The sequence below is a fragment of the Centruroides sculpturatus genome, unplaced genomic scaffold (assembly GCF_000671375.1).
Source record: "Centruroides sculpturatus isolate CEXI.00-Female unplaced genomic scaffold, Cexi_2.0 scaffold77, whole genome shotgun sequence".
In the NCBI taxonomy this organism is placed as follows: Eukaryota; Metazoa; Arthropoda; class Arachnida; order Scorpiones; family Buthidae; genus Centruroides; species Centruroides sculpturatus.
The window spans coordinates 1,100,415-1,124,214 of record NW_019384320.1 but is presented as its reverse complement, the minus strand read 5'-3'; the positions used below and the strand labels follow the sequence as shown (position 1 = coordinate 1,124,214).

The 23,800-nt window shown below is 31.2% G+C and overlaps 1 protein-coding gene across 4 annotated transcripts in view; it reads left to right on the top strand.

The window, feature by feature from the left end:
• LOC111625331 overlaps positions 1-23,800 on the top strand; it is a 45,217-nt gene that overhangs the window by 6,565 nt on the left and 14,852 nt on the right. Inside the window, exon 1 of one of the 4 annotated variants that reach the window (XM_023368485.1) lies at positions 8,513-9,652. The exons of 1 other annotated variant lie outside the window; for it this stretch is intronic. Coding sequence is in view for 1 of the 3 variants with exons in the window: in XM_023368464.1 (XP_023224232.1) it covers positions 17,274-17,320 (47 nt within the window). In the remaining 2 variants the exon portion in view is untranslated. Of the gene's footprint in view, positions 1-8,512; positions 9,653-17,128; positions 17,372-23,800 lie in introns of those variants that run through there. 2 more of the 4 variants (XM_023368464.1, XM_023368480.1) reach the window with 2 other exon arrangements.

The window sequence follows — 23,800 nt, the reverse complement described above, 5'->3', positions numbered from 1 at the left end:
TTATAATGAGGAATCCAGGATTGGATCTACTACATTCCTTTTGTTGTGATCGTTGAGGAATGATTTTCTGTTGTTAATCATAATTAGTTGCTCATCAACGTCACGCAGGGTTTATTTTCTATAGTTAGGATCATAATGTACCATTTGTCCAAGAGTTTAAGTATGTTGGAGGATTATGGCATCAAAAGAAAGCTCATTTATTGAAAGTCCACATGGTTATGATTGGACTGAGAGATGCATGAAATGCTTACATGATTATTAAGATTTTTCAACTCATTACATTGCTGATGCTTTGCATTTTATTGGGCCGCAATTTGAAAAGCCCAATTCTCACTCGTCTGTCTTTCTGTAATCTCGAGAACAAAGTTAGATAGATGAAAGCCGAGACCAGATATGGAAAGATTAGGGGCAGGAGGCCCCGGCTAACTATATACGAACTTCCAATGCAAACTGGAAGTAATGTTATTTAAAACTCTAGTGTAACAAAAAGTATGATGTACAAGGGTAAGGCACTACTAATTTGAGGTGGAGAGCATATATTAAATAAATTAAAAATTGCATCCCGGAATTGTGACGAACAATAAATAATTGCTCGTTATCGATGCCGTGTTCTTTACGCGTTATAATTTGCTCACAGTTGTGGAATCTTTCATCGATTTCATAGATGGTTCGAATTGGAATTTTAATGAAAAATCTTTATGATCAAAGAACAATACATTGAATTGTGTTTTTTAAAAGAAATTTGTATGGCAGTGCATGAAATTCTGCGAATTTAAGTGAAATCGCGTATGTCCTAACTGTTTATCGTACTGTATAAATGGTTTGCATGCTTTAACAGTTAATAAACCGCTTTTCGTATGTGTGCGGTACTTAAATATTTTACTTTCTTTGATATAATTCTTGTTTTTCGTAAACATTTTAAAATATTAATTCTAATGAAATGATATTGCCAAACATTTCTGATTGGTTAAAAGCATTAAATGATTACAGAACGTGAATCGTCGATTTTTTTCGTGGTTTCTCAATTTTATATTAAAAAAATAGTATAATCATTATTATTTTTTTATTTTTTTGGAAATTAAAGGTAAACTTCAAAATATTTTATAAGAAAATCTTCTGTTATTGTCACCTAAATATTTGTACAGTAAATTCTTCATTACTTTTACAAAAAGGTAGGCTTAAAATGTCTTTGATTCATTGTCATATATGTAATTGCATATTTAGTTAAGTAGATACTTGAAATTTTCAACCGAAATTGTTGAATAATCAGTTTGATGTATTTGGAAATACCCTTTCTTGTAATTTGTAATTCAATATTCACTATCTGGATAATGTTACGGTAATACACGAAATCAATTAGCAATCTCATAATATAGCTGGTATTTTCTGTAATAGTTTTAAATTGCTGTAAGAGCGATTGCAAATTGCAAAACACGCAACTAAGTTACGCCATTCTTTGTTCCTTTGTATTATCCAGTTTTTTAAACTCTTTTTCGCAATGATTTTCGTGTTAGATCTTTTATCTGATTATTTGAATGAAGAACTTCATTATTTTGCATTGCATAATAATGCCTTGTATACTGTTAAGTGTAGGTGTAACAGCATTATTTATCAATCACTCTTCCATTACGTTATATCATAAAAGATTATAGTATGAAGGATACTAATCGAATTAGTCATCATTAATGCTTCAATATCAAAGCATATTTACGGATTTTCCTTCTTCAAAGAGCATCAAATTTATGTATTCTGTTAAAAACTGTATAGTCAACCCCCTATAACACTGTTGATTATTCCGTTTTATGTGAATTCCATGTTATACGAGTCACTTAGATTTTACAAATACGTGAGCCGTTCACATCCTGGCACACGTATTTGTAAAATCTAAGTGACTCGTACGAAATGGAATTCATATAAAACGGAATAATCAACAGTGTTATAGGGGGTCGACTTGTAGTTGATTTTCATATTGTTTGATACGAAAATGTCAGAACTAATTAGAAATTTAATTAATGATTAAAATTTATTGTGGAAAACGTTCAGCTAGATTTAAATTTTATATTACTATTATCGGATTCAGTAATTAATTTCATTGATTTTTGATAAATGGAAAAAATACACCAGAACCAATTGCATTCTTGTGAGATTGTGCACCATTTCAAGATTATTTCATTTTATATGCAACTGAAATTATGATTTTCTTCACGGAGTTATATATTTATGAATTATAATTTACAATACAGATGTATGTTAATTTAATAAGTAAAAGTATTGGATTCAGCGCATTATTCTTCTATTGATTGTCAATTTATATCGTTTGTATGTATTAATTAGTATAGAAAATATGAATAATTTATAATACAATTATTTTCACTAATGAATATTTCTAAATGACGTTAATAAAAGTAGTATGAATGAATACGTTCATCTGTACACGAAAGGTTTTTCGGTCACGTATATAAAGAGACCTTTTTTTATTGATCATTATTCTGTGTTTTATTTTAAAAACAACCTTTATTTAATAGAGAATAGAACGTAAATATTATTAGTATAATATGGTACGAGCATTCACTAACCGACAATGTAATTTAAATCCATAACAGAAATGGAAAAGTTATAGGTACAACAAAGTGTAAGTAAAGAGAATTTCTCGAAAAGAACACTTCTTAGCACGTTTTATTACCTTTTAATGGCACCATTTACAACTTTCAGTATAATTAACCACATTCTTTCAATCTGACCTGCAAGAACATTTTGTGTTCTTGCAGGTCAGATTGAAACACACAGTTTCTGCTTTTGTATAACGTGTAAGAACAGTGTTGTTGTAATAATACATGAAGCAAATTACTTTTCAACGATAAATATTACAAAGAGAACGTTTCAGACAATTTAAGTTCTATTTTAATTACGAATAATCTTTTATTTAACTATAAATTCATTCAGAAACCGGCAACACACTAATTAAACAATTGAAATCTTGCAGAAAATTGATTCCGATATCTCAATTAAGTAAGAATTTCAATAAATGGTAACATTTTTGGCAAATATTACATAGAAAACACCATAAATTACTATCGTATCGATTGATTTATGGTTAACTTACATGGTGGATGAGCTCTGCTCAAACTAATGGATTTTCTGTTTTGAGTGAATGTATAATGACATTTGACATTGTAAATATTCTTTTCAAACCTTACCGCAACTCTCTGACCACCCGCAGTAAAAATATCCCTACTGGATATAACAGAAAATTGGATTTTACTGTCACTTCCACTGCAGGGAACCACGTAGCTTGGCTTCTAAATAAGGCACCAATGAATCGATTCGTTTTAAGTTTGCTTCAAATTATTCATAAAGAATATTATTAAATATTTATACACGTCATAAAGGAAAAATATTTATAATAAATAACGTGTAAATTATTAAAAATTCACGATTATCGTAGAATAAAGGCGATAAAAATTCTATTGAATCAATGAATAGAATTTTTTCTTTTTATCAATTTTCTTCTTGAAATTTAAAAATAAAAAAGTGTAATATGAGATTCGTTCAATATATACTTTAATAAATTTTAAATATGTTTTATAATCTTATAAAAAATTTAATATATTTATTACATAAGACTACATATAATAAACTTCAAAAAAAAAATAGCAATTTTTTTTACTGAAAATACACTTATTTTTTTAAAAAAAATTTAATTACGATCGATTATTTGCATAATTATATTTAAATTATGGCACATAAACTATACATTGTTAGTGGATATTCTACATTTAAATTAACTTAATTACTTGAGTATAGAATATATATATTTTTATTTAATGTAAGAGAAAGAATAAAATGAAAGAGAAATATTTACAAAGAAATTAAAATTAAATTAAATTCCTTGCCTAAAAAACAAAAGGGAATAATTATATCTGATTATCGTCTCGTGATATTTTGTTACAAGAAGAACAATTGTTTACATATTTGCGAAAAATAGAAACAGTTTATTTTTATATTTATGTTTTCAATTGGAGAAAATAAGTGGAGGAAAGAAAAAAAAATAAACAAGGAGGAAAGAAAAAAAAAATACTGGAGTCTTTTCATCAATTTTTTTCTTTTCTTTCCCCTTTTTTTTACATACATTTTTTCGGTTCAGCCAATTTTTTGTGTTCCTTGGAAATTTTCAGCTTCTTCTTCTTCTTTTTTTTAAATTTCAGAATAGTTTGGAAAGTTTCGCTAAAGAATATTGTCATTTGATGTGAGAAAAGATCAATTAGAAAATGGAAAAAATTAGTGTGTTTTTTTCGTCTTCCCTGCATCCAGTATAAATTTTCTACCTTCTGTTGAAGTTGTGTGATAAATAATATATAATCTCTCCTCTTTCTTATCAGAGCTTAAGCATTTATATATATATATATATATATATAGGTTGAGCAGTCTAGAAACATGAAATACTACACGGTATAGAGTAATGTACTTTAGTATGATACGTGAGAAATTTAACTCAAATTCTGTAGAAGTTTATACCAAGGTTCACGGGAACATATCTGAGAATATTATTATAAATATTGTCGAATGTCGAGCGTGGGAAAGTGGCGAACTAGTTCATAAGTTGAGAGCTTATCGGACGAATTGTAATTAGGAAAACTCGAATTTGTAGTCAAGAAAATGTTTCCGAAATGGAAAATCGCTATGAAAATGTACAAGTAATTAGGGTATTTGTTTCAGTTTTTTATCCTGTTGCCAGATAATAAACACCGACCTCGAAAAACTTCCCGAGACTTCGACAAAAAACATGGGGGATACGTACTGTACTTTTAAAAATAAAACCTTCTATGATTTAATCGAGGAAATATTTGTACAGTCGAACCCCCTATAATACTGTTGATTATTGCGTTTTATATGAATTCCATGTTGTACGAGTCATTTAGATTTTACAAATACGGGCTGTGAACGGCTCACGTATTTGTAAAATCTAAGTGACTCGTACAACATGGAATTCATATAAAACGGAATAATTAACAGTGTTATAAGGGGGGGAAATATTTGTACAGTCGAACCCCCTATAATACTGTTGNAAAACGGAATAATCAACAGTGTTATAGGGGGTCGACTTGTAGTTGATTTTCATATTGTTTGATACGAAAATGTCAGAACTAATTAGAAATTTAATTAATGATTAAAATTTATTGTGGAAAACGTTCAGCTAGATTTAAATTTTATATTACTATTATCGGATTCAGTAATTAATTTCATTGATTTTTGATAAATGGAAAAAATACACCAGAACCAATTGCATTCTTGTGAGATTGTGCACCATTTCAAGATTATTTCATTTTATATGCAACTGAAATTATGATTTTCTTCACGGAGTTATATATTTATGAATTATAATTTACAATACAGATGTATGTTAATTTAATAAGTAAAAGTATTGGATTCAGCGCATTATTCTTCTATTGATTGTCAATTTATATCGTTTGTATGTATTAATTAGTATAGAAAATATGAATAATTTATAATACAATTATTTTCACTAATGAATATTTCTAAATGACGTTAATAAAAGTAGTATGAATGAATACGTTCATCTGTACACGAAAGGTTTTTCGGTCACGTATATAAAGAGACCTTTTTTTATTGATCATTATTCTGTGTTTTATTTTAAAAACAACCTTTATTTAATAGAGAATAAAACGTAAATATTATTAGTATAATATGGTACGAGCATTCACTAACCGACAATGTAATTTAAATCCATAACAGAAATGGAAAAGTTATAGGTACAACAAAGTGTAAGTAAAGAGAATTTCTCGAAAAGAACACTTCTTAGCACGTTTTATTACCTTTTAATGGCACCATTTACAACTTTCAGTATAATTAACCACATTCTTTCAATCTGACCTGCAAGAACATTTTGTGTTCTTGCAGGTCAGATTGAAACACACAGTTTCTGCTTTTGTATAACGTGTAAGAACAGTGTTGTTGTAATAATACATGAAGCAAATTACTTTTCAACGATAAATATTACAAAGAGAACGTTTCAGACAATTTAAGTTCTATTTTAATTACGAATAATCTTTTATTTAACTATAAATTCATTCAGAAACCGGCAACACACTAATTAAACAATTGAAATCTTGCAGAAAATTGATTCCGATATCTCAATTAAGTAAGAATTTCAATAAATGGTAACATTTTTGGCAAATATTACATAGAAAACACCATAAATTACTATCGTATCGATTGATTTATGGTTAACTTACATGGTGGATGAGCTCTGCTCAAACTAATGGATTTTCTGTTTTGAGTGAATGTATAATGACATTTGACATTGTAAATATTCTTTTCAAACCTTACCGCAACTCTCTGACCACCCGCAGTAAAAATATCCCTACTGGATATAACAGAAAATTGGATTTTACTGTCACTTCCACTGCAGGGAACCACGTAGCTTGGCTTCTAAATAAGGCACCAATGAATCGATTCGTTTTAAGTTTGCTTCAAATTATTCATAAAGAATATTATTAAATATTTATACACGTCATAAAGGAAAAATATTTATAATAAATAACGTGTAAATTATTAAAAATTCACGATTATCGTAGAATAAAGGCGATAAAAATTCTATTGAATCAATGAATAGAATTTTTTCTTTTTATCAATTTTCTTCTTGAAATTTAAAAATAAAAAAGTGTAATATGAGATTCGTTCAATATATACTTTAATAAATTTTAAATATGTTTTATAATCTTATAAAAAATTTAATATATTTATTACATAAGACTACATATAATAAACTTCAAAAAAAAAATAGCAATTTTTTTTACTGAAAATACACTTATTTTTTTAAAAAAAATTTAATTACGATCGATTATTTGCATAATTATATTTAAATTATGGCACATAAACTATACATTGTTAGTGGATATTCTACATTTAAATTAACTTAATTACTTGAGTATAGAATATATATATTTTTATTTAATGTAAGAGAAAGAATAAAATGAAAGAGAAATATTTACAAAGAAATTAAAATTAAATTAAATTCCTTGCCTAAAAAACAAAAGGGAATAATTATATCTGATTATCGTCTCGTGATATTTTGTTACAAGAAGAACAATTGTTTACATATTTGCGAAAAATAGAAACAGTTTATTTTTATATTTATGTTTTCAATTGGAGAAAATAAGTGGAGGAAAGAAAAAAAAATAAACAAGGAGGAAAGAAAAAAAAAATACTGGAGTCTTTTCATCAATTTTTTTCTTTTCTTTCCCCTTTTTTTTACATACATTTTTTCGGTTCAGCCAATTTTTTGTGTTCCTTGGAAATTTTCAGCTTCTTCTTCTTCTTTTTTTTAAATTTCAGAATAGTTTGGAAAGTTTCGCTAAAGAATATTGTCATTTGATGTGAGAAAAGATCAATTAGAAAATGGAAAAAATTAGTGTGTTTTTTTCGTCTTCCCTGCATCCAGTATAAATTTTCTACCTTCTGTTGAAGTTGTGTGATAAATAATATATAATCTCTCCTCTTTCTTATCAGAGCTTAAGCATTTATATATATATATATATATAGGTTGAGCAGTCTAGAAACATGAAATACTACACGGTATAGAGTAATGTACTTTAGTATGATACGTGAGAAATTTAACTCAAATTCTGTAGAAGTTTATACCAAGGTTCACGGGAACATATCTGAGAATATTATTATAAATATTGTCGAATGTCGAGCGTGGGAAAGTGGCGAACTAGTTCATAAGTTGAGAGCTTATCGGACGAATTGTAATTAGGAAAACTCGAATTTGTAGTCAAGAAAATGTTTCCGAAATGGAAAATCGCTATGAAAATGTACAAGTAATTAGGGTATTTGTTTCAGTTTTTTATCCTGTTGCCAGATAATAAACACCGACCTCGAAAAACTTCCCGAGACTTCGACAAAAAACATGGGGGATACGTACTGTACTTTTAAAAATAAAACCTTCTATGATTTAATCGAGGAAATATTTGTACAGTCGAACCCCCTATAATACTGTTGATTATTGCGTTTTATATGAATTCCATGTTGTACGAGTCATTTAGATTTTACAAATACGGGCTGTGAACGGCTCACGTATTTGTAAAATCTAAGTGACTCGTACAACATGGAATTCATATAAAACGGAATAATTAACAATGTTATAGGGGGAGTCGACTGTATACGGATATTTATTTTTTTTAAAGTACTCATACATGAAAAGTACAAGTATATAAAGTCTTAAATATTATATATATATATAACTGTATATGTAATTCATATATACGTTTTGTTATTTATTACATCTGTGTTGTGTATTATATAATCTATGAATAATTTTCCTGTACTTTAAGTTTACTAGAGTATACTGTATATATATATATACAGTTCTATCATACTTTTTTTCTACTTTAAGCATCTACGCGTGAAAAATACACATTATTTATTATTTTATGTGTATATATAAACTATTTTTTCCTTTTATTATTCTTTTTTCTTTTCATATTTATCGCAGTTATTAAACACTACAGCTGCAAGTTTTAATGCCAGATGCCACATAAACATTACAAGACGGCAAAATAGTATATAAATATATATTATTTTCATTCAAATTTCCTTCTTTCATCATTGAAAAAAAGACAAAGTGATTATCATTTTTTTAATTATCGAATTAAATTCCTCAGTTAATGGATTGTCGAATAATTATTATGCTAAATTGTTACAGTAACATAATTAATATGCAACTTGAGGAATTAAAATGTCGATAATTTGATTCACGCAACTACATAACTGCATATATCTCGATACAAAATGTATAAAATGATAGGGAATTAAATTAATTTTCGTATAAGTTTTAAGGGGGGAAAAACTCCTTCTTTTCTTTCATAAATTTCCTCTCTCGAAATCTTAACAGGAAGTCAAGAGGGGAGGGAGTTTCTACGTTATTGTTTTATTTAATTACGTGTCAAATACGTTCGAATTACCATCGCCATGCTTTTAACTTTGCAGATATAACGTACTTTGAAGGGAATTAAATTTAATTAGCATTAATTAGTTAACGACAATAAGATTTTAATCGAGTTAAATTTTAAGTTATCCCCTCACCCCCCTCTCTCTCTCTGTCTCATCGCTATCCATCTTTTATCATTAAAGTCTTGATAAATTGATTTTAAAAAAATGTTAGAAGTGTGGAAAATTGTATGAAGTTTAAAGGGGGGAAACAGGGAATTTAATTTTACAAACATAGTTAGAAAAATATCACGTGAGAAAATGAAAAAATATAAATCGTAAGAAACAATAAACGTCGTGAAACGTAATCAAAAAATAGAAAAATCGCTTGTAATAATAATAATAATAATACTATTGCAATTTATAACAAATTCCCCGCTATACCTTCAGTCACCACCCTCCGACCAACGAAAGGGGAGCGCCGAGATGACGTAAGACGAGAAGCCACTCCTATAGCAGTAACGTGTAGAGCTGCGTGTGTGTTCAGATAACCGCTGTTTACTATCCTCGTCTACGGTTCTAGTGCTTCGCTCACCCCAACCGTTGCTATATTATATACATATATGTATATGTTATAATTCTATAATCGTATCGGAAGATTCACTCTCCTCCATAAGGGGGAGAGATCATGTTATAATCAATGGTAAGAGTTTTCATTCATTATACTACTACTACTACTTAAAATAACTTGACCACGTGGGCAGTTTTACTTTTAGTTACTTTCTCTTTTGACAACTGTTCGTGTTGCATGTGTATCCTTTCATGTTTATATGCATATATTGGTGTTAAAAATTAAGATTTTTATAATTAATCTCTCAATTCTAAATCAGTATTTTAAGGTTTTAAGCCCTCGACATCATTACTATAATTAACGGAGTTAAATATAACGGTAATTAATTCAAATTACCCAATTAGGTAGGTCGTTTTATTAATAATTTGTTTAAAATAAATCACCCAAAGATGACTTCTATCTACCCAATTTCTTTATAATAAGAAAGAATTTAATTAATTAATTAATTATTTTAAGTTAAACTTTAGTGTTAAATGTATGTAAAAAGTATAAAATGATTGTAATTAATTAAATCTGTGTACGCTCGTACAGGAGGGAAATTTTACTAAAAGCCATTAATAATAATATTAACAGCATTAAGTCAGCCTCTTCTAAATAGAATTCTATCGATCGTCTCACATAGTTCATTATAAATATTCGAAAAGATCTCATTTTGAAGGCATTTATTGAGTTAAGGAGCCGGGCAACAGTATAAATAACGAACCCTCCTCCCCCTCTACCCCTTAAGTGAAGAGGAGAAAGAACAGAAACTTAAAAATAAGAGCTTCAGCACGATGACTTTTAAGTTAAAGCTAATGAGCTGCATAGATCAAATGGGATTTTAGTGCTTACTGTCCTCGTTTGCAAAGAGATTTGAGGATAAAGTACGCCTTAACGACCCCTCTCTCCTTTATGTATACATTACATTATGGAAGGAGTAACAATGTATTTACTTCTTGGCGAAGAAGAAGATGTTGTACGACAAGAATTGGTTTGAATTTTTTCTTCTTGTTTTTTTTTTGGCAAATAAACCTACAAAAACAAAAAAAAATTGTGTGCAGCAAAATGAAAACAAGCATGAAAAATGATCCTCTTTGCACACATCAATATTCTGTCAGGACTGTTACCATTCCAGGCAAAACACGTAATGGAATTTCTGATCGATCGAAGTCGGTTCCTGAATTTTCTGGACTAAAAATGGATGGAAAACTTTAAAGAGATTTTCTTTCTTCCTTCCTTCCTTCTTCTTTCTCAACCCTTAAATTCCCGATATTGAAGACGGTGCCTTAAAGAATGGTAAAAAAGAAATATTAAAAAAAAAACTGTATCGGTTTCTTTGGCATCTTGAAAACTATTTCCATTTAATAAAACACCAAGAGATATGCAGTTTATTAAACAGTGGTATTCCAGAATTGGCAAAAATTTAGAAACTCCACTTTATGGTAAAGCAATATATCCGTTATTAAATTCCTCAAAAGTCATAGAAGATTGATATATTAATTTCGAAAAAAGAAAAAAAAAATGGGATTATTGAAGAGATTTAAGCTCAACTGGAGTAATTTCTAAGAGGATAGGAACGTAAATTAAGAAGAGAAAGTGATAAATTTTCGATGAGGAATTTCAGGAAGATCATCCAGAAGAAATCATCAAAGTTCTCACCATTCTTCTAAAGTAGAAAATTACAGCATGCGCTCGGATGATCTTCAACGATTTTGATTAATTCGAGCAGAAACGATCCATATATATAAGAGATTTTATAGCCTATCGGCTACGAAGAGTAGTAATTCTAAGATAAGCTTATCGGGAGACTAAACGTATTCCTTATCACAGAATAGAAGAAAGAAAAAAAAATACTTGTACGTAGCAATAAAGAATATATCGAGATAAGTAAAAAAAACATAATAAAAAATTGAAAAATGATCCATTACCAGAATGTGTTTACTTAAATTATCAACAGAGCAGTAGAGAAAGGGGTAATAAATGTGTTATTGTACAGTACATAAACATCTCGATGACCCGTTCCGTGTATCGGAATCGTTTCTGTTTACGACACGAAAGAGCAAACATGTTTGCTGCAAAGCAAAATTAATAATAGAAACAATAAATATATAATTAAACCCCTGTGACGTTTTCGAGAGGGAGGGAAATTAGACTTATTTCGTTACAGTCAATCTTTTCTTTGTTGTAACGATCCTACGTGTTTTACGATTCGTTACATTTTGCAAAATTGCCAAAGGATATTTCATCATCAACATTTTTATTTTGAAACTCGTCTCTTAAAGTAAGGACAAATGGCGTACGGGGTTCGCAAAACTGACTTCACGGACCAGACAAACGTCTTCATGCTGCTGTTGCTACGGGTACGCCACAACCAATAAGCGGATTGCTAGCTCATGTGATTTGTGGGGCTGCGACGTGTAAGGGTGTAGTAGACCATCTGTGAGTTTACATTGTGCTGTTAATGGTCTTTATCAAATTGGTAATCACTTACAGCATAAGAGAAAGAGAGAGAATTCACGAAATTTAAATAGTATAAAGGGCAATAAATCGTTTCGTGTAATTAAAATAACTGGTGTGTTTTTGCCCGTGTTTTAGTTACGTATACAAATTTTAGTGTTTCGTAAATAGACGTTTTGTGTTTTAATCGATACGTAAACAGATAAAGGGCATACAAAAAACTAATACGCTCGCACATAGCCCAAGCGCACACACTCGACATACAGACCCCCCTCCACACACACACACACAAGCGCACATACACATACAAACACACGCGAAGGAAAGAAAAAAAAATGCAGACAACAAGCAACCGTGTCTATCTGCGTGACGTAATACCAGTCTCCATGGTTACGGCTTCCTGTGTTAGTGAACAGGAAATTGTCGTTCCTGTTTCTAACGTAATTTGAAAAAGATTGGACGGTAGAGAAGGAGTAATATACTACTTTTCTTTTTCGTTATCTTGTTTTTTTTTTAAAAAAAGCGCTCTGATTGGTCGTAGATTATTACTCGTACGTGTTTAAATTTTGATTATTTATATACACGAGAATGTGGGGGGCGATAACACGTAGGTTGTGAAATACGTAGTGATTGATGATGTGGCAAATTTCTGCGTTTCTGATTGGTCGAAATTCGAAGTAAATAAAAGGGCGTTTGGGCCTCTTACACGTAAGAGGATATTTTAACGTTGTTTAGAGAGAGGGAGAGAGAAAAAAATGGGGGAAGCAAGAACAGGATGTTATTTTTGTACTTTCAAGCGGATAAATCTCTTCCGTTTCCATTTTTTTTTTAAGATTAGAATTTAAATTTAATTCCCTTCGTAAAAGAACTAAATTAAATTTCGAAGGGAGTGTTGTAATTTTAAATCCGTAATGACATTAATCACTACTACTACTGCACGCTTTAAGCAATCGAACTGTTTGCCAAAGGAAATTTTGCCAACTTTAGTGAGCAATGTTTACTTAAGATTTTTATTTTTTCTTTCCTCCTCTATCTTAAGCTCTATCTAAACATATATATTTTTAACAACTAAAATTAAATAAACTAAAGCTTTTTTTTTACATATTAAATTCTTAAAATTCGTGTGTGTAAATATTTTAAACACGCACAACAATTCGATGAACAAAAAGGAACGTCTGTTCTGTACGAATGAGAAACTGGGAACAGATTCTCTGCAGCTGCTGTACAACTACACGAAAGAATGTACCCCCTCGGATAAATGAGGCCACGGGGGTTGTAGTTGTAAAGCGAGTACACTAGTGCTTAGTCTAACGACCGGCTGCGATATATCTTTTGTTATTTATTTATTTATTACACAGCACACTGGGCATATATATGTTTTTTTTTTATCGTGCTACCTTGATACTTAACACAATAAATCTTAATAAGGGTGATGTATTTTCCCGTGTACGAAATACACGTGCTTTTTAACAATAAATATATTTAATGAATATCGAGGACTCGCTTACTGTTTTTTTTTAATAATAATTATTATTATAAAACGTGGTAAGAATATATAAACAGGGTAATTATAATTAATTATATAATAAATCGTGGTGATAATTCAAATTCCTCACGAAATTTTCTTTAATATTTCGTGAAAAGTATGTGAAACTTAATAAAGGTTTTTTTTAAGTGATGAAAATAAAGTAATATTGTTTTTATATGTGTATTTAATGCATTAGAAATTCTAATAATAATTTTTTTTTCTATGTTCAAGAGAGTTGTGATGATTTAATCTCTTTATTACCGTCAACATAATTGCATTCGTGACGGATGGGATGATCGAAGAATTTTGAATACGTTCCAGAATTGAAGATTAATAAAATACAAGTCGACCCCCCTATAACACTGTTGATTATTCCATTTTATATGAATTCCATGTTGTACGAGTCACTTAGATTTTACAAATACGTGTGTACAACATGGAATTCATATAAAACGGAATAATTAACAGTGTTATAGGTGGTCGACTGTAATTTTAATACCCAGCAAGATTTTAATAAAAAATAATTTTATTTTATTACGATTGTCATTAAAATACCGCATAATTTAAGCACACAGTAAGTGCTAAAAGCGAAAAAAAGATAATATAAATGGTTTGGATCGTATGGATCTTGAACCTATCTTCAGTAGATGTGTATTGAATCGAATAGAAAAAATTCAAGATGGCATTGAACTAATCTTTACGCTACATTAAGTAGAGATTAATTAAATGTTCAATTAATAGAAGAAACTCAAGATTAATTTTGATGCTTAATCTTTATTAATACAAAACTAGAGACTAAATAAACAATGGATCAGTATTTAAAGTAAAAATAATGCCACTTCAATAGAAAGTATGGTTTAAGAAGTAGAATGATGATAAAGTATATAATGTGGAAGCATAAGGGGATACGGACGATGATGATGATTCAGAATGCTCTTATAGACTGTAATTATGTGTCATAGGGCGTATCTAGTTTCAGTATTTGACGGATGTGCCAGGAGGGGAGGAGACGTACTGGTACATTAATAGCATTTGGAGTAACGTTACTACTTTCGTTCTGGAACAAAGAGCAGTATTGATTTTCAAGCAGAAAGAATATTGTGTTTATGTCCTTTGTATAAAAAATTTCATGATGATGAAATTTAAAATTTATTCGCCTAAATCTTTGAATTATAAAAGTACCAATAGAAAAATTGTTAGTAAGGGAGTTTTAATAATAATTTTTACATTTATTATATGCGAAATGAGAATAATAACAATATTTTTTTTTATTGTTAATAAATTAAAAGTACCTTGAAAAGTATCCTTGAACAGTTAATAATACGAAATGATATATTCTTGTATTAATCAATGACGAAACAATTGAACGTATTTTTTTTAGTCCAATATGATATTGTTAATTAGTTTTGAAATATGATAATACCACAAAATTAAATATTTTTAGCATGCTTCATATATTTTATAGAAAACATTTTTAAAATTCTGTGAAATTACAAATATGAAATAAAAAATAGATACTTCATTAATTTTCTTTTTCATTTTTAGCTCTTTCCTTGCGGGCACAAACCGCTTTTCCTCTTACCCTTCGTGTTTGGCCCCATAGTGGGCTATAACCACGAGGGGCTTTGAGAGACGATAATTGACTTATCCGGTTCAAACCATCCGAAAAATACATTGAAGTTTGCCGACCATCTGGATTCAATTTTAGACCCCCCAGAGTTTTTGACTCGAGGCTATTACCTCGGGTGTCCTCGGTGGGGGAGGTTTCGAGGGAAGCAACGAGGTAAATCAGGTGAAATCACTCAAATTTGATGCACCTGAAGGATTTTGAACCATGTGATACCTCTTAACAGAAACCTTTTTCCTCTCACATAACCAAGAATAAACGGGTTTGACTTGAACCGGAATCCTCCAGAATAGTGAATTGACTCATTGTTTTGTGATGAGTCTCGAATACATGAGCATTTCGAAATGAAAGATCCAAGATAACGAATAAGATTGAATTCGTTACATAAACGTTCCCCTTTTCTTTATTTATGAATGAAAATGGTAATGGAGTACTGTTCAGAAATCCTGAAAAGCCATAGTGGAATTGCCGAATCCGGTCTTTTGTTACGAATTGCCGGACCCACAGATCGGTTCGTCCTCTTTGGCCTTTTCTGGCAGTGCACTGAGGATGTCACGTTTGAAAAGATGGTAGCGGGGAAGGTAAAAACGAAACACACTGGACGAAGTACAATGTTACTGTCTCGTTAGATATCTTGTTACTACCGTGTCATATATATATATCGTGCATATATAACTTCTGTTAATATTACAGATGTTAGGTTATGACAACGCGACACATAAACGATCTGCCGAAGGAAATGACTCCTTGGAGATGTTTTAAGAGAAACTGGCTTCCATTTAGTGAAGAAAACCCGGAGCATTCCACGTGGTCAAGCGAGAACCCACAACTAACTAGTGTGTTCAGTAGTTTTATCCACACCACCACTGGTGGGCTAATATTACAGATATTAAAATAATAGCTGCGTGGAAAGTAATTTATAATAGTTATGCAAACATCATATAGTTAGTATTCATAAATGTACACAATTAGCCATTGTTAATCGTTCGATAATACACTTCTGTTTTATAAACTTCAGTAAGTGTGGCTCTCTGGCTCCGGAGAGCTGTGCGAATGGTTTTATCCTTTGGCCCGATCGGACAGGCCGGCATTTTCGGCCGTCAAAAACTGGATCGAGTGGTTCCTCTATCTCCTGTCCCATTGATATCAGTGTTTGTACAAGTAATTGACCTACTTTTGTTGGGCTTATGAAGACCGCAATTTTCTCAGCAGGAGATACTGAACTTCTTATCTTGCTTGTTCTAAAACGTGTTTTTAATTATAAACCTGTGCAATGTTCTTTTATGAATTAACTCGCAGCAGTGCAAATTGTCAAATCGCTATCCAGATTGAATCCCTTAGGGCGTTAGTTACTAAAAGAATGGGGTTAAAATTTCTTAATTGATCACAACTGTGTACAAAACCCTCGGGTGTTTTGAAGCTTTTGTAAGCCATTAAGGACTGTTCGGGTGTTTGAAAGCTTCTGCAAACCATTATAAAGACCGTTAGGGTTTTTGAAAACAACCATTAAGGAAAAACTATCCTCCTCGAGTTGAATATAGATAACGTTTGTTTGAAATAAGTTAAGCTTCAGGAAGTGGTTCTGATTAATTGCGATAATCTCCCGTAATAAATCATTTAGTACCGCTTAGAAAGCAATGGAGTACGTTGTAGAAATGAGAAAACAAATGCCAAAACGAAATTATGCTGTATGAAAGATTTTATCTATTTAAAATTCTTTCAATAGATAAACGGCTTTGTCAGCAACGATTTTATCAGTTATCTCGTTGCGAATTTTTCTCGCGAAAGCGGATTATCATAATTTTAGTAGACATCGCGCTGACCTTGAAAGTGTGTTTCAAGGTCGTTTCAGATTTTATTACGCAGCTATTTTTACAATTCTTTAAGCTTTTATTATTATTAATATAATTCTCACCGTTATTAATTAATAACAATTATTAACAGAAATTATTTTAAAATCTTTAAAAAAAAGCAAATTAATAACATTATTGCGCCACCTGTCATATTTTATATGCAATAATTTGGCGGGAAAACGGCACGATTTCGCAACGTGGAACGAAGCCTCGTGATTTTTAAATTCGTATGTTCGAAAAGTCTGTGAAATGCCGAAAAAACATAAGAAATTTGATAAAAATCGTTTAATTTGGAAGTAATTTTAAGTTTTCATCAATTTATATCCTTTATAATCTACTATAAACAAGTAATTTGAATCGTATTTACATAAACAGAAATGTGCATAACACAGTTTTAAGAAAATAAGTAATTTTATCAGAATAAAATTACTTATGACCCGCCCCATCTCCAGGTTCATTTCTTCGTTGGTGCACAAGAATAGTGACACAACTCAAAAAAATGGTTCTGGAAGAACTATGTTTTTGAGTTGTGTCACTATTCTTGTGCACCAACATCTTGTTGAAACTGTACTGTAATTTAATGTGTAATTTAAAATGGTATTCAGAAGTAAAATAAAAATTGTAAGAGTAATATACTGCACATACTAATAAATTACTTAAAAGACTGAAAAATAATATTGAATCTAAAGCAGGAAAAAGTAAAAAGTATTTGTAAAAACAACACCCTAATATGTTGTCAAAGGGTTAAAATAAACCCTCCAGGTTAAAATAACAAAAAAAAATCTAAATTCGGTTACTTGAATTTAGCATTTTTCTTACTATTTTATAATCATAATTGCTTATTTAATTTGGTCTTTAACCATGACGCATAGTACAAATTTTCCTGTCAAGTTTATTTGATAGAACCTCCAGAAAATTGATGAAATCGTATTGCGGTAATATTTTACGATTTTAAAAAAGTGATCGTAATAATACAATAAAGAAATGGAGTTTTACTCATCCTTGAAAAAGCAGGATCAATGAATAGCCCGATTCCAAGTTTGTTAAAGAAATGGTGGTAAAAGTAGAGTCTGTTAAGATTTTTAAAATATTTTAAGAAACAATATTGTTTCTGATACTTGATTTTGTAACCATATAAGAATGAACACTTACAGGATGTGTTATTTTGTAATGCAGTGGTATATAGTGAGCTATAAGTGGATAAGCTAACAAAGACATTCATTTCCTTGATAATTCTAGGAACTAATGATATGAATGTCTTTTGTCTTTGATAGCTTATCTGCATGTTTTATTTGAAATGTAGTGTTTCAAATGAACAATTTACAGCTGGATAAGCAAACCAATTGTCATTGGTTTGCTTATCCAGCTGTATTAATTAAAGCTACTTTGATATACCATTACTTTATTCTGTAAGTGTTCATTCTTATATGGTTGCAGGCAGAATCAAGTATCAGAAAAAGCATTGTATCTTGTTAGGAGTAGTAAAAACGTATTGAGGTTGGATGTCACGCCAACTTTTATTTTAATTATTTTGAAGAAGCATTGTATCTTCTTAAAATATTTTTCTTTACTCTTAATGGACCTTGCTTTTACCACCATTTCTTTAACAAACTTGGAATTGGGCTATTCATTGATCTTGCTTTTTCAAGGGTGAGTAAAAAATCATTCAAACTCCATTTCTTTATTATTCTGATCACTTTTTTAAAATTATAAACTCTTACTGCAATATGGTTTCATCAATTTTCTGGCAATTGTATCAAATAGTATTTTACAAATTTATGCGTCCTGGTTAAAATGTATTCATTTGATGGATTTTTGTTGTATATGTGTTGAGAAGTTTTTGTTAAGAGAAAAGAAGAGCAGGAATTTTATACAGATGCAGTTCTAACTGATGAGAGAGACATTAGAGAGCATTGGAAACAATACTTCTATTGTCTATTGAACTTTCTATCTAACGTTGATATGGATCTGGAGATGGACAAGAAGGAAAGCAGGATTGAAGTAATAATTGTAAATGAGGTCAAAATGCTCTGAGTAGAATGAAAAATAGGAAAGCTATGGGCCCAGTTGGAATACCAGTGAAGATTTGGAAGTCATTGGGCAACTGAGGCCATGAATGGATAACTGGATTATTTAATAAAGTTTTGAACATGGGAAATATGCCAGAGGAATGAAGAAAAAGCTATCTTGTATCAGTATACAAGAACAAAGATGACATTCATGATTCCCAGATTACAGAGGCATAAAGTTGATGAGCCATACATTGAAAATCTGGGAGAGACTTATTGAGAGAAAGTTGAGAATGTGTTTGAACGTCAAGGAAAATCAGTGTGAGTTCATGCTAGGAAGATCAACAGTAGGCCATTTTCCTCCTGTGCCAACTGATAGAAAAGCATCTAGAAAAGAAAAAAGATTTATAAGTGATTTTAATTGACCTGGAGAGAGTCTACAATAGAATTCCAAGAGAAGTGATTTGGTGAGCATTAAGGAGTAAAGCAGTAAACAAGGGATATATTAAGGTCATTGACAGTATGACAATTATAACTTACTTTTAGTCTGCTAGACTACAAGTAAGTTATGACTGTGTTAGGATGTCCCCCTGAAACAATGTGCAGTCATGTTGCCCAAAAACTTTCAAATGAGCTAGGACTACCGAACCAAGGACAGGTTCAGAGAAAGAAGCTAGTCCAGAAAGAGAAGAGGAAGAAGACAAGTATAAGAATAGGTATTTTAAACATCGTAACATTGAATGGGAAGAGTAGAGAGTTGGTCGATCTTATGCAAAGAAGGAGAGTGAACATTTTGTGCATGCAAGAGACAAGATGAAAAGGAAATAAAGCTAAAGAACTTGGTAAAGGGTACAAACTGTTCGTGACTGGAGCGAATAAGGGAGGAAGGAATGGAGTAGGTATCATAATTGATAAAGTTCTAAAAGACAAAATCTGTGAGGTTAAATGAAGGTGTGATAGAATTATGTGCGTTAGTTGGATGTTGATGAAATTTTCATTATGATTGTGTATCTGTTCCTCAGCCAGGTAGTGGAGAAGAAGAAAAGACAAACTTTTGGACATATCTTGATCAAGTTATAATATATGTTCCTAATGAGAGATTAATCTGTGGGGGCAATTTAAATGGTCATGTTGGGAAGATGAGGAATGCAGAAAGAAGAGTTCTTGGGAGGTGGAGAGTGGGAGAAAGACTAGTCAATCATGCTGTGGCTTTTGACCTTGCACTAGTTAACACCTACTTTGAGAAGAAAGCGAATCAGCTGGTTACATACATGAGTGGAGTTAGATCCAGCCAGATTAATTGTTTCTTTGTGCTGCAGGAGACATCCGAGTGAAGTGAGAAACAGTAAGGTGCTAAATGGAGAAAGCTGTGTTGCTGCACGAGTTTTCCTGGTGGATTGTGACTTTCTTATGGGCCATTGTAAGAATTGTGTTGGCCAGATTGAACAAAGGATCAAATGGTGGAGATTGAAAGAAAAGGAATTAAGGAATGAGTTTAAGGTAAAAGTGTTTAAAAAAAATCCAGTTCCCAGATGATGTGCAAATATGGTGGTAGCTGAATAACAATTGCATTTTGAAAGTTGGAGGAAAGGTTTTAGGGAAAACTTCAGGAAAGAGATCGCCAGAAGGAAAGGAACTTTGGTGGTGGAATACTGAGGTAAAATCTGCAGTTAAGAAAAGGTGGGATTGGATGGGAAGGCCCGAAGATAAAGAAACTTACCATTTTGGAAATAAAATGACTAATAAGGCAGTGACTATTTCAAAATCAAAGGCTTTAGAAGAGGCTTATAAAGGTTTTGAAAGGAAAGGTGGTGAAAGGCAGTTGATGAGAATTGCCAAAGGAAGAGGTAAGGCATCAAAAGATTTTACCTCTATTAAACTGATTAAAGATGATAAAGGAGTGGTATTACAAGATTAGGAAAGGGTCAAGGAAAGATGGAAAGTATATTTTAAGAATTTATTGAATGAAGAAAACTCCAGAACTTTATATAAGAATGGAGAGACAAATGAAGGAGTGGTGCAAGATATTAGCATAGAAGTGGAAAGTATGCTTAGGAAAATGAAGATGGGGAAAGCAGAAGGCACTGATCAGATTTTGGTTGAGGGTTGGAGAGATTTGGGTAAGGAATTGATATTTTCTGGGACCTTATGAAGAAACTAGCAGCAGGAGAAGATCCCAGATGAATGGAGGAAGAACATTCTTATGCCGATCTTTAAAGGTAAAAGGGATGTACAGAATTGCGGAAATTACAGAGGTATAAAGATATTGTCCCATACTATGAAGATTTGAGAGAAAATTGTAGAAAAAAAGGATTAGGCAGGAATCTGAGATTGGAGAGGAACAGTTTGGCTTTTTGATGGGAAGGAGTACGACTAATGCTATATTTGCTCTAAAACAGCTGATGGAAAGGCACAGGGAAATGCAGGAAGATTTGCACGTGGTGTTCACAGATCTAGAAAAGGCATATGATAGGGTACCAAGGCAAGAGATATGGAGATGTTTGAGGGAAAAGAATGTTCCAGAAAAATATGTTAGGCTCATCAAGGAAATGTACTGTACGAGGGAGCAAAGATCCAAGTTAAGAGTAGTGTGGGTACTACAGAAGGGTTCTTCATTAATGTCGGTTTGCATCAGGGATCAGCCCTTAGCCATTATTTGTTTGACCTGAAAATGGACATGTTGGTGTGTGACATGAAATGTGAGGCTCCGTAGAGTATGCTGTTTGTGGATGATATTGTGCTGTGTGAACTTTCCCAAACCAAGGCTGAGAAGAAACTGGAAGATTGGAGGAAAGTTTTGGAAGAAAGGGGCATGAAGATTAGCAGAACTAAAACAGCTTATATGACTCTGAATGGTAGAGATGAGTGTAATATTAAAATCCAAAATGTGCCACTTCCTTTTGTTCTGAGTTTTAAATATTTTGGGACATTTGTCGAGATGAGAGGAGGTGCATCATTGAACTCAGAGGTGCAGCATAGAATTCAATGTGGATGGATGAACTGGAGGAAGCTGAGCAGTGTGTTATGTGACAAGAAAGTTAGCTACAATCTGAAAAGAAAATGTATAAATCAGTTGTTAGACCAGTAATGTTATATGGAGCTGAGACATGGGCAATAACAAGAGCCCAAGATAGAAAGATGGAGGTGGCAGAGATGAGAATGTTGAGATGGATGTGTGGAGTGTCAAGGAAGGATAGAATAAGGAATGATTTTATTAAAGGTTCTGTTAAGGTGTGCCTCTTGAGCAAAAAGATGTAAGAATGTAGGTTGAGGTGGTTTGGCCACATAGAGTGAACGATTATGTTGGAAAGAAGATCCAACATAATTGTTCCAACATAAGAAGATCCAACATAAGAAGTCCCCTCTGGTTCAAGAAGAAGACTTGAACCTGAGGGGACTTAAGAGCGAAAAAGCCTTTGATAGAGAGAAATGGAAAAAACATATTAAAGAAGGAAATGCCAACGCAATATAAACATGGAAAAAGGAGAAGATGAAGTAGATTGACAGTATGTACAAAGGGTCCACAACAAGAGTAAGAAGCTATATCGAAAGCATTCGCAGGATATTAAAACGTTTTTTTTATAAAAGTTCTTTAATGCCTTTTTATATGAATTTTTCTCTTAAATCAGTAAAATTGTTGGCATGATATCCCCTCTATGTACTTAAGTTACTTATTGAAATAAAAATAATTTTTTTTATTAAAAGGTATTGAAAGACTACAAGAATATGAATATATTTTAATGCTTTCTCTTAAACTATATATTTATGTACATTAGTAGAATTTATGATTGTAATATTAATCTTTAAAATTCCCAGTTACGTCTAATGTTAATATTTAAATACAAAGTTGTTATATCCTAAAAACTTAGAACAAAGTAGTAAAAATTACTTATTTTACAGTGAATTTGTTTTAAAAATTTTCAGCTCTTCATTATGATGACAGACACGAAAGATAACACATTCTACAATTTTCATTTAAAATATGAAATTATAACTCTGAAAATACTCAAGATATTATTTGACTCTTGCGTTATTTAATAGAAATCTTATTTAAAATCTACTATTTTAAGTTTGTAAATTCTGGAAAGTCAGAGATATATAACAGAAATATAGGGAATATGAAAGAAATTTTCAAATGAAAAACTATAAGCGATTAATTTCTTATTTTTATCACATATAAGAGCATGCTATTATATATGAAAATTCTTTGTTTATGCAGTTTTGAAATGTGTTCTGCTTCATATTATGATAGCATGCTCCTTATAAGTGCTAAAACAAGCTTGTTTTGGCACTGCAATGCTGTGTTAATGTAAACATAATGATATAGTAGCTTATATTCAGTGACATTTTTGTAGTAACCATTAGTAAAAATGAAAATAAAAGATTCCAATACTAAAAAAACAATTTTAGGTATTTTGCAGAATATACAGACTAGGTGGTAAGTAACTAGACATTGAGAATATTGCTACAGTTTTTGTTAATAATGAAATCATAATAAAATTTGTGTGTGCATGTACATATATCAATGGAAGTTTTTAATTGCCACATCAGTGATGTGATCAAGAGAGACTGTGTGTTCAGTGGCAAAAAAAGATAGCCAACCACTAGTCTGTTTGGAAGCTCATAAAGATGGATGAGTACAAAATATTGAATTTATTGTGTCAAACTAGACTACCTTAATGTTTTCAAATAGAGAATAACATGCATGTAAAGATTGGTGTGCATTGCAGAAGGAATGCTAAAGAATGTTACAAAGGATTGCTAGAA